Here is a 10,669-nt window from a genome sequence, read left to right on the forward strand (position 1 = left end):
TGTAAACAATCCTCATGAAACAATGGGTAATGAGGGAAGCATAATAGGTGATGGTGGCACATCGAATTGCTCTCAGTCTTGTATGTGCAGTGTCATAATGGTTTCACATATGTGGGTGAGGGTGGTTGATGATGATGATGACAGTGTTATGACTGAGAGGAACCTCCAACCAATGATGGCACCTCTGAAGGATTCCAACCCCAAAAAAGCATGCAGGACTGGAAAAACTGAGTCAGAAAAGGTCAATGCCTTGACATCTCTGTCACAATTATGAAACAGAAAAAAAATTGTATTAGATGGATTAGTCTGTGCACTTTTTCTATAATAATTCTCCTAAAATCTTTCCATCCACTCATGCTTATGATTGAGGAAGTGTTAAGCAGTGGGAAATGTTGTTGGGTTGACTGAATCATCGCATGAAGTCCTCTGGAGTGAAGTGATCCTTCACAGAAATCATTCAAAGATCCTACATATCATGTCTAATAAATCTTTATAATTATAAATATTTTAAGGATACTGTCAATTAGATGGGGTGACATAAGAATTTGTTGGTGACTTAGCTGACCAAGTTAGATTACCTAACTTGAGTAAAAGGAAGATTACCTAACCAAGTTAGATTCCCATATTGGAGAAGGATGAATCATGGGCTTGTAATAAATAGCATGCAGTTTTAGGTTTGATCATGGTCCAACACAATTCTTATGCTTCCAATTATGTTGCATTAAATGTGGAAGCTCAACCCATTTCAAACTTTAGATTTAAGATACAAGACAGCCCCTTCAAAAGAAATATCACAAAAGCCAACTCCACACTTCAAAAGTTTCTGCTTCATCAATCTTTGTTGACAAGGGAAGAAAATGGAATGCAGCAATCAGAGAGAAGGCAAACAGGCTTTCTGGCAAAACAAGGAGAGTAGGACCTATTGTGAGTCATGTCAGTTGCCTTCTTCTTCTTCTGCTAAGACATCCAGTTAGAGATGTGCCCACCATTATAGGCACTGGCAAAGAGTTTAATGACCTTGAGAGTAGTTAGTAACAATCCTGTCCACTAAACACCCTTGATTTGGACAAGGGAACCACCCTACTTTGTTGGGGTTTACATTTCCTTCAGTTTGAGTAGCTTATAAGCAAGACACCTCTAAATTTGTGTCCACAATCCAGTCATGAGTTGTTGGAGGATGATGTAGTTAAGCAGTCAATCAGAAGAATCAGCATTACAGAAACTTTTGATGAACTCACATATCATAGATAATCTTTTGAAGATTGGTCACAGAGTGAACATTTTGTTTTTGTAGGTTGATCCTTTCTTATTGCCCTTCAGGAGTTGATTCAGAGGTACAACTTCTACAACTTATAATGGTTCTTACCCTTTGTTCATGTCATACACTGATCAAACTACTACTTACCAGGTACCATGTTAAAGATGTATTAGACATAGTGACACATCATTGATTGCATTCAGCTCAGTAACCACATGCTCCAAACACAAGGGAAAGAGATCTAGCATATGGTGCTGGCTTTCCGTCTTTGGAGTAGCTTGAAATAGCAACCTTCTGTGGGACTCTAGTGTTGCAATTTTGTATTGAGAAAAGAAGGCCAACCAAACTGTTTCTCGAGTGCCCATAGCTGTCTTCAGAAGGCTTTCTACTGAAGCAAAGTTGGTTTGGGGCCATGGAGTGAGAAAGTGGTCATTTTCTTCCTCATCAATCCAGAAGAGTGTTATAAAACACCCTGTACCTAATAGAAAAAGTTGAAAAGGAGCAGGATCAAAAGGATCTCAATCCTTGCAAGGAAGAACCAGATGCCATGTTTATCGAATGAGAAAGAAACAAGCATACCTTGGAGGACTGAGGCAGTTTCTCTGTGGTGAATTGTGTTCCGAGTTCAAGCCATGTCTCCCTCTTCTCCTGTAGCTGAATGATCTTTGCTAGTGAGTTGGTTCCTAAAACCTTCCAAGGTAGTAACCATATAGCTTGTTTTTACCGATCTATGTTCTTACTAAAATGAAGATCTCAGCAAGTTTGTGTTATCATTATGGGGAAATAGTTTGTTCAAGTTTCTTCTGTATTTTTCAAAATTTTCTTAAGATGTAGTTCAATGGATCATGGAAAACATCAATTACATTTCTCATTTAGTTTTGCTAATCTACTTAGTGCAGTGTTTGAATAATCTAGAATTATCAGTATACTGTTTTAAGAAACTATCTTACTTATAACTTCTGAAAAATGTATATTCTGAGAATGTGAGGAGGGACAAAAGATTGCCATTTGGTTAGCCTTGAAAGTTGAGTAAAACTGGTTAAACTCCAAAGTAATCAAGCTTCTATTACATAATCTATTATAAAATTTCTAAAGCTTTCTTCGTTTGCTTTTGGGAATACTACTTAAATAACAGTACAGCTAAACATGACTGCAGAAAGGTTCTCATTGTGCAAAAAATCTTTAGTCACTTTCCTCCAAAAGAAGTGCTTTTATAGTGACAAACTGGAAATGAAAAGTTTAGAACAGGGCAGCAGGTAAACTCAATTATTGTCTGAATAATGGAATAACAAAAGTACCAGCAGGTGTAAATGTACTTGTAATTTCAATCGATGAAAGTACATGGTTGCAATCCTCAAGTCCAATAGCATTACATCTTTCTTTTAGTTTATGAGTAAACAGATTATGGTCATACACTCTTCAACAATGTCCAAAGAAGAACTGATGTTGTTTTCCTTCACTGAATCTTAGATTTGGAAGTTTAGGAATCCATAATTGTAGTCGTTTAAAAGAAGAGAGGACTCCACCTCCAGCTTTTCTTGGATGCGGATAAAGCTTTTACATTAACTTGATTAGAACAGAAAATGATTTGCGGAAATGCAAAGAAAGATGTGAAGCTCTGCCAAAATTTGGTTTGGTTCTAATAGTGATATGCTAAATTTCTTTGAACAAAATGTTAAGGCTGGAAAACATAGATTGCTGAGATGTAATGCTTGAGAATAGTGGAAGCAGACATTCTTCTTAGAAGCATTGATTAAACAACTGCTTGCACATGACATTTTACTCAAAGAAAAGTTGGAATGTGGCTTAGAGAAAGAAGAAAACAAGTATGTAAGTTTAAAATGCTCTGATCTTGTATAATGTATCTCTATTACTCAACCATCACTTCCATATCCATAAAGGAGACAATTGTCTGATAATAGACAAAAAAAACATGATTAATCAGAACTGTCATATTCATATTGATTCCTTTTGCAGCCAAATTTGATGTTCTTTGGAGGATGGACACACAATTGATTTGAACCTTCTTATATGGAATGAAGATCTAGGATACTACTATCATTACACCATCTGAAAACTTACTTGTCTCATGCATTTCAGGCACCTCTGTGGTTCAGCCACTAATGACAAGGAGATGGGAAAGAAAGGGAGTTGGTTTTCTGCTATCAAAAGAGCCTTCACTTCAAGCTCCAAGGACAAATTTGTTGACTCAAAAATTCCAACCCAAGTAAGTTGAACAAAAGTTTCCCCCAGCATGAGAACCTGCAAGCATTAATTACTTTAATTACTGTCTCAATAGGTCTACATAGAGAGAAAGCTCAATTACTGAGATCAAATAGATTATCCATTAATTGTATGTGAATTCATATAAAGGTATTATCCTGGCAACCCAAAGAATGCCTTTGCAGAACAGAACAATTCTAGAGAAATTTCAGCTACACTGACGCAACAAAAGAAAACAACACTACTTAATCTGACAATTCCAAAACAATATCTTATTTTTTATGAGAATCTATGTTGGAATAGAAACTCAAAATGTTATGGAGAGTATGATTATGTTAACTTCAAATATATATATATGATTCAACCTTCTGCATGAGGTATTATAATGTCAAATTTGTTATAGTTCAATGATCAATCAACCATGACAGTTGTTAATTAACAAAATTCTAATCCTACAGGACTGCTTGATAATTGCAGGGTTTAGAAAAGAAATCTACAAGAGAGAAGAAAAGATGGGGTTTCGGGAAATCGAAGCATGGCGAGTTCAGTTCCTTCATTCCCCTGTATAGAGAACCAAGCAGCATTGAGAAAATACTTGAAGATGCTGAAAATGAGCAGCACCAGAGATTGCATTTGGTGCCCCCGAAGAAAATTCAACAGTCTAAATCACCTGCACTTCGGCCAGCAGTCATCCCCAACTATGTTCACATTTCAGCAACCAGAATTCAAGCAGCCTATAGAGGTTACAAGGTGAGCTCAATTAGTATTTGAATTGCGGCTTCCTTCTTTTTATCTTGTTAGTATTTGATTTATCGATATAAAACACACGGATCAAGTCAACTAAAATCAGAATGTCAATGTGCAAGAAAAAAGAACTAATACCACCTGCCATAGAGAATTTAGAATTCTGCAACATGATAGAGGTGGCCTTTTGTCCTACTTTTTCCTCGAAGAACAGATGTGCACCTTAGCAGAGATCATAATTAGTTGATATCAGTTTCATCTAAAGATCAAAAGAGCCATGCACAGAAAACTGTATCTTGCAACCTTTTGTTCATTAAATTTCAGCACTATGATCTGTTTAGTGAGCTTAAAAGAAGATAGAAATCAAAATTCCTTTACATGAAGCAGGCGAGGCAGAGCTACCGAGCGCTGAGGGGACTAATGCGACTTCAAAGAGTCATGAGAGGGCAGCACGTGAAGCATCAGACGATGAACACCATGCGATGCATGCAGATGCTTGTTCGAGTACAGTCACAAATACACAGCAGGAGGCTGCAGATGGTGGAGAGCAGGAGCCTTCAACTCCACCACACTCCACGAATGAGCGAAAAGGAGATGGAGAGCAACTTTGGCGAATGGAGCGTTGCTCACCAAGTGAGAGATCACCATCAACAATTACTTGCCCAATGCATCTCATGCATATGAGCATATCTACTACCTTTGGTTGTGCACATCTTGCAGACCGAAGCAGGAGGCTACGGAGAATGGGACGATAGCTTGCTCACCAAAGACGAGGAGGAAGCGAGGATGCGAAGGAAGGTGGAGGCAGTCATCAAGAGAGAGAGAGCATTGGCTTATGCTTATTCCCATCAGGTAATGTTCCCATGCTGATGAATCAAACATGTTCTGCCATCGATCTTACAGTAAACACACTATCTTGAAATGTGGAGTTCTAAAGCCTTACTCTTCCTCGAGTAACTCATTAGAACCACAAAGCAATCTTGCAAGCAAATCTGGCCTTCAAATTGTTTCTAAATGTTTATTAGCCTGTAGCTAATCTGAAACATCAACAACAATGCTAACTTGTTCATGGATTCTTTGATGGCAGCTACTGAAGGTGACGCCCAGGTCAGCCGAGGCGATGCTGACCGGCCTCCGGTCCGCCAGCGCCCCATGGTGGTGGACATGGCTCGAGCGGCAGCTCCCGTCCGACCAAGCGTACGCGGCGCCGCCAGTCGAAACGCCGAGCTTCCTCGTCGCGGGACTCCCGCGAGCCACGCCCGCCCCGGCCCCGGCCCCCCAGCGGCCGCACCGACACCGCTTGCGCCGCAGGCACGAGGACGCGGACGACGCGAGCCTCACAAGCTGCCCGCCGTTCGAGGTGCCCAACTACATGGCGCCCACGGCCTCCGCCAAGGCCAAGGTGAAGGGCCACCATGCGAACCAGGAACCGAAGAAGAAGAGGTTCTCGTTTGCTCTGGGGCAGAGCATAGGCTCCCTGTTCGGCGGCAAGGAGACCATGGGTGGCGGAGGTTGCGGTGACGGCAGTGGCTGCGGGGCGTCGCAGGGGACGAGAAGACGAGGGAAGCACAGGTCGACGGTGTCGGTGGGTGGCATGAGCATCGACTCCATCGTGTCGCTGCCTGCGGGCGCTGTTGCCGGGCGGAGGAGCTTCGTGTAGTTATTCTTTGTGTGTTATCTGACTTGTTTTGTTTTTGTTGTGTTTTCTGCTGTTTATGTTTTTGGTATCAACCCATGAACTCTGTGACTGTGTGTTGTATGTTTGATCTTTGTTGATTGCAGTAATAAACATCAATAATAACAATTCTTATCTTATAATTGTTTACATTTAAGATAATGTTTCTTACTCCCTCACATGAGAAAATGCTTATGAGTCTATATGCATAAAATCTACGTATGCGGAAAATGGATCGAATCGAGTCATCCCAAGAAAGGGTTACGGATCCGATCATAAACAGTGATCACATCATCACAGAAACGGACTCGGACCATGCGGTTTCAAGAACCCGATCCGGACCCGCTTTGGGCCGTCTATAATAGCACCTTCGGCGCTGCTTTTGGATTTAGGAGCCGCAGGTGAATCCGCGGATCCAAAGAGGCCCAGCTGCGACCGCCGTTTCCTGCGGTCCCAACCAGACACGACGCCTTTGCGAGTCATTAAAGGAAACGGAAAACCCTAGAAGAAACCTTAGAGGCCGCTCGCTTCTCGTTTGTCGCAGCCCCCGGAGTCTCCCGGACGACGAAGTGAAGCGATGTGGTGGCGTTCCAGAGCTAGGGTTTTCCTTCTCCGATCCTTGATCCGACGGCCCTTTCCGTCCCAATCGAAGCGCGGTTCTTCCAAAACCCTATCCCCGATCCCTCCTTTCACGCTCGGATGGGCCCGTCCCGTCAATCTCCAGTTCCAAAACCTCCGGTTCTTCTCTTCGCCAAACGAAGCTGTTTCTGGAGATGACGAAGATAAAAACCGTAGCTTTGGTTTCGTGGAGTCAAGTGATTCATTGATTTCGGATGCCGGCGAAACTGGGATCGACGGAGTTGATGATGGAGGGGAGGGTTCTTCCGAGTTGGATGGTGGGAAGGATGAAAGTCAGGTGGGGGCAGAGAGCCTGAGCTCTTTACGGGAGGAGAGCATTCAGGATGATGATTCCTTGGGCATTTTTGCTGCCAAGGAGCCCGTAGGCGAAGCAGCAGAGGATCCGGGCTCGGTCACTGAGATTGATATCCAGCAGGTCGACAAGGTACGGTCCCTTCTTCGAGATTCTTCGCAAGAGCCGTTGGAATCTAGCTTGGATAAGATTGAGGTCAGTTTGAGTGAAGAGTTAGTGGCGATGGTGCTTCAGACACCTTATGTCTCGGGTCACAATTTGGTTGGCTTCTTCAGATGGGCTTTGAGAAGTGAAGAATCGGTCAAATCTTTGAAGATGGTGGAGCTTCTTGTCAATGCTCTCAGCAGTTCTGCAGATCTTAACAAAATGGAGGCATACATGTTGTGGGATTTGATCAAGGAAATTGGAAATGAGAAGGGGTTGGTAAACACTTCGATTCTTAATCAATTAATATCAATGTTTGGGAGACTTGAGAAAGCCAGAGCAGGTCTTGAAGTTTTCGACAAGTTCGATGAATTCAGTTGTAACCCAGATGGAAATACATACTACTTAACAATTGAAGCCCTTCGTAAACGATCCATGTTTAACGCTGCGTGGTCTGTTTGCGAGAAGATGCTTAGCTCAGGAAACCTTCCTGATGGTGAAAAGCTTGGTAAGGTGATATCTTTCTTATGTAAAGGGAAAATGACAAAAGAGGCCCATTTGGTTTATTTGATGGCTCAGGAAAAGAAGATATTCCTTCCAAGATCTAGCTTCGATTATTTGGTTAGCAGTCTCTCTAGAAAGGATGAAACTGTGCGGATAGCTCTAGAGTTATTGGACAACTACCCTACAGATTCTCTCAAGTATGCAAATACAACTTTTGGTTCAGTGGTTCACGGATTATGTAGGGTTAAAGAGCCACAGGAGGCAAAGAAATTGCTGCTAAGAATGGCGCAATCAGGGCCAGCACCTGGAAGTGCAGTGTTCAATTATGTTATTACTGCTTTGTCTAAAGGAGGAGAAATGGAGGATGCCATTGCTGTGATGAAGATAATGGAAGGTAGAGGACTACGACCAGATATTTATACTTACTGTGTAATCATGAGTGGCTTTGCAAAAGGCGGCCTGATGGATGAGGCATATGGGATCTATCGTGAAGCCAAGAAAAATCATGCTAAACTTAGTCCCGTAACTTATCACATACTTATACGTGGTTATTGCAAGATGGAGGAATATGACAAGGCCCTTAATTGCTTGAAGGAGATGAAAGACTATGGGGTACAACCTAATGCAGATGAATACAATAAATTAATAAAGACTTTATGCCTCAAGGCTGTTGATTGGTGCACAGCTGAGAAGCTTCTGGAGGAGATGAAAGAGAGTGGTCTGTTCCTTAAGGGAACAACCCGCAGTCTTATTACAGCAGTGAAGGAATTGGAACAGGAAGCACAGTCAGAATCAGTTCACGCTGAAGCATAAGTTAACATATTCTGAACTGAGGCTGGCTATTTATGCCTAGTTGTTGTATTATTATTTAACATCAAGATGTAGGCATGGAAATGAGCTTCAGAGTCATGAATATGTTCTTACCACACAATTTTGTACTTTCAAGGGGCATCTTTCTTTGGGCCTTTTATTTTTTTTGCTTTTCATTTAATTTCAGTTGCTTCTTAATAAATAATAGTGTCTTTTGTTGCTTATCTTGTATAAGCTAATAGACCCTATTCATGTTCTTCCCTTTATTTTATAGTTTAAGCTCCATTTCAGCCATTTATATATATGCTATTTTTTATTTGAGAACTATTAGTCAACATAATGCTTTAAGCGGTAGGTTCATTGTTGACTTAAGAATCTTAACTGCAGAATGCTTATAAGACTATTTTATAGGTTTGGTTGAAAAGTGCTGCTTACTATAAGGTGATGGTATTGTTGATCCCAGTTGCTCAGCTTCTATTTACTATGGAAATGTTTTTTTTTTAATTTACTATGGAAATGTTGCCCTCATGCATGCCTGTGTTTGAAATTTTTTTTCCCTCAAATGAGATTTTGTATTTTCCTCGGCATCTGCTTAGTTCATTAACCTGCATTGTTACTATTTGATCCACGAAAACTTATTCTCAATAACATGTATCATCGTCTACCTTGCAACCCTCCTCTCCTACAGGCCCTCTTCCTTTAAATGCTCACTTGATTGTTGAGACGGGCAAAATATGATTTACAAGTGATCTAAGTTTATTGACATGCAAATTGTAAATGCTTTGATTAGTTTATGCTGCTTTATCTTGTCAATATGCAGTGTCTTATAGATACTTATAACTGCCTTATCTTATATATGTATATCTTCACTGTGTTTATTATTTTCCTGTACAGTTACCGGTCACTGTGCATGTGTGCACAACAGAAGTATATCAGGAAGACTGAATCATGTTGCAAATAAGATATTGAAGGACATCAAGGGAGAGTATTTTGCTGCAATGGTTTGGTAAAAAAAATTACTTTTGTGTTAGTTAACTGTTTGTTATGCAGGTCTTGCAGATAAATTTTTAACTTCTGTTCAATTTTATTCACTAGTCCTATTTTCAGCATACATAGTAATATCTGGCTTAGATTCTGCCTTTAAGCCTGTGTTAGAGGTTGATTACCAATTTGTTTAACTCTTGATAAATACAGGACTTTACTCTGGCGATGGTAGTCTACATATAAGCCACCATACTATGGCATCCTTAGTTGATAATTTTTTTTAAGTATCTTAGTTTTAAAACTAAGATGAGGTTCTGATTAGCTGAAGAAATGCATATTCAAGACAAATTCTAATTCAAAGTATGGATTTTGCTAAGCTCTAAGGTTTTGTATGCACAGAATGCTAGCTAGAATGCAGAAGTTTGTGTTTTGGCATCAAACACATAACTGTAGATAATTTTAATATCTTTGGAGATTCACATGCTTTAAATTGGTGAATTGTGTTTGTAGTTATACTTGATGTTGAGCCAATTACATAATACATATTACCCCTTCTAATTAGATCTAATTAGCATTTCGATCCCTAGACTTAAAAAATTTACATTGAAATTCTTATAAATATGAAAGCGAAACATTTAACTCATTTATCCTAACATTGTCGGTTTTACCGATGGAAGATACAGCACATGACAGCACATGCATGAATGACACTAAAATGATGGGCAAAAAGATAATTTCAATGATGGTAGTGGATGATAGCGTCGTGGGTAGTTGTTGTGGTGGTAGTCGGTGAGAATGATGTGGTGGTTGACCTTGTCGATGTGAATCTAAACATCAACAACGAGAAAGAGAAGGCAGAGCGATGAGGCATTTGCATTGATGTTGTATTGGCGTTGCCTCCTCTTCCTCTTCTGACATCGATCTGCGTCGGCGTCGGAAGAGGAAGATACGACAAGTGAGGCATATGCATCACCAATGATGAGGAGGGAAGAGGAATAGGAGGCAGAGTGATCCGACGACGACACAAATGCTTCACCTACCTCCTCTTCCTCCTCTAGTGTCGCATCACAAGCTGACATCCTCTTAAAATTCGTCGAGGCAAATGGTGCAATCAGTGCTCCGCACCGATTCCTCACCTTTTTGGTACTTGTGAACTGCAATCTTGCTCATCAATGTCTCATCAAGCTTGTTCGATGAAACTTCATATGCTTCCCCATCGAACGGGCTTGATAAGGCATTGATCAACAAGATCGCAGCCCACAAGTACTAGAAAGGCGAGGGATCGATGCAGGGCATCGATTGCTCCATTTGCCTCAATGTATTCCGGGAGGATGAGGTAGAACGGTGCGATGCCGGAGGAGGAAGAAGAGGCAGGTGAGGCATCTGCGTCGGCACC

General features: G+C 40.9%; 2 protein-coding genes across 3 annotated transcripts; both read left to right on the top strand.

Moving 5' to 3' along the window:
• Positions 1-1,184: 1,184 nt before the first annotated feature.
• On the top strand, positions 1,185-6,043 carry LOC108952092 (protein IQ-DOMAIN 13-like). 2 transcript variants are annotated; one of them, XM_065159489.1, is made up of 7 exons: positions 1,185-1,334; positions 1,409-1,929; positions 3,359-3,485; positions 3,959-4,231; positions 4,613-4,858; positions 4,946-5,077; positions 5,313-6,043. In XM_065159489.1, the coding sequence occupies exons 3-7, from the start codon at positions 3,393-3,395 to the stop codon at positions 5,883-5,885; spliced, it is 1,317 nt and encodes a 438-aa protein (XP_065015561.1). In that variant the 5' UTR covers positions 1,185-1,334; positions 1,409-1,929; positions 3,359-3,392; the 3' UTR covers positions 5,886-6,043. The 2 variants fall into 2 exon arrangements, with proteins under 2 accessions (XP_065015561.1, XP_065015560.1); XM_065159488.1 differs by having other exon boundaries at positions 1,186-1,334; positions 1,409-1,956.
• A 261-nt stretch (positions 6,044-6,304) lies between these two features.
• On the top strand, positions 6,305-8,555 carry LOC103990791 (small ribosomal subunit protein mS80 (rPPR6)). The gene has a single exon (XM_009410058.3). The coding sequence runs from the start codon at positions 6,478-6,480 to the stop codon at positions 8,290-8,292; it is 1,815 nt and encodes a 604-aa protein (XP_009408333.2). The 5' UTR covers positions 6,305-6,477; the 3' UTR covers positions 8,293-8,555.
• The last annotated feature ends 2,114 nt before the right edge of the window (positions 8,556-10,669 follow it).

The sequence above is a fragment of the Musa acuminata genome, chromosome BXJ3-7 (genome assembly GCF_036884655.1).
Source record: "Musa acuminata AAA Group cultivar baxijiao chromosome BXJ3-7, Cavendish_Baxijiao_AAA, whole genome shotgun sequence".
In the NCBI taxonomy this organism is placed as follows: Eukaryota; Viridiplantae; Streptophyta; class Magnoliopsida; order Zingiberales; family Musaceae; genus Musa; species Musa acuminata.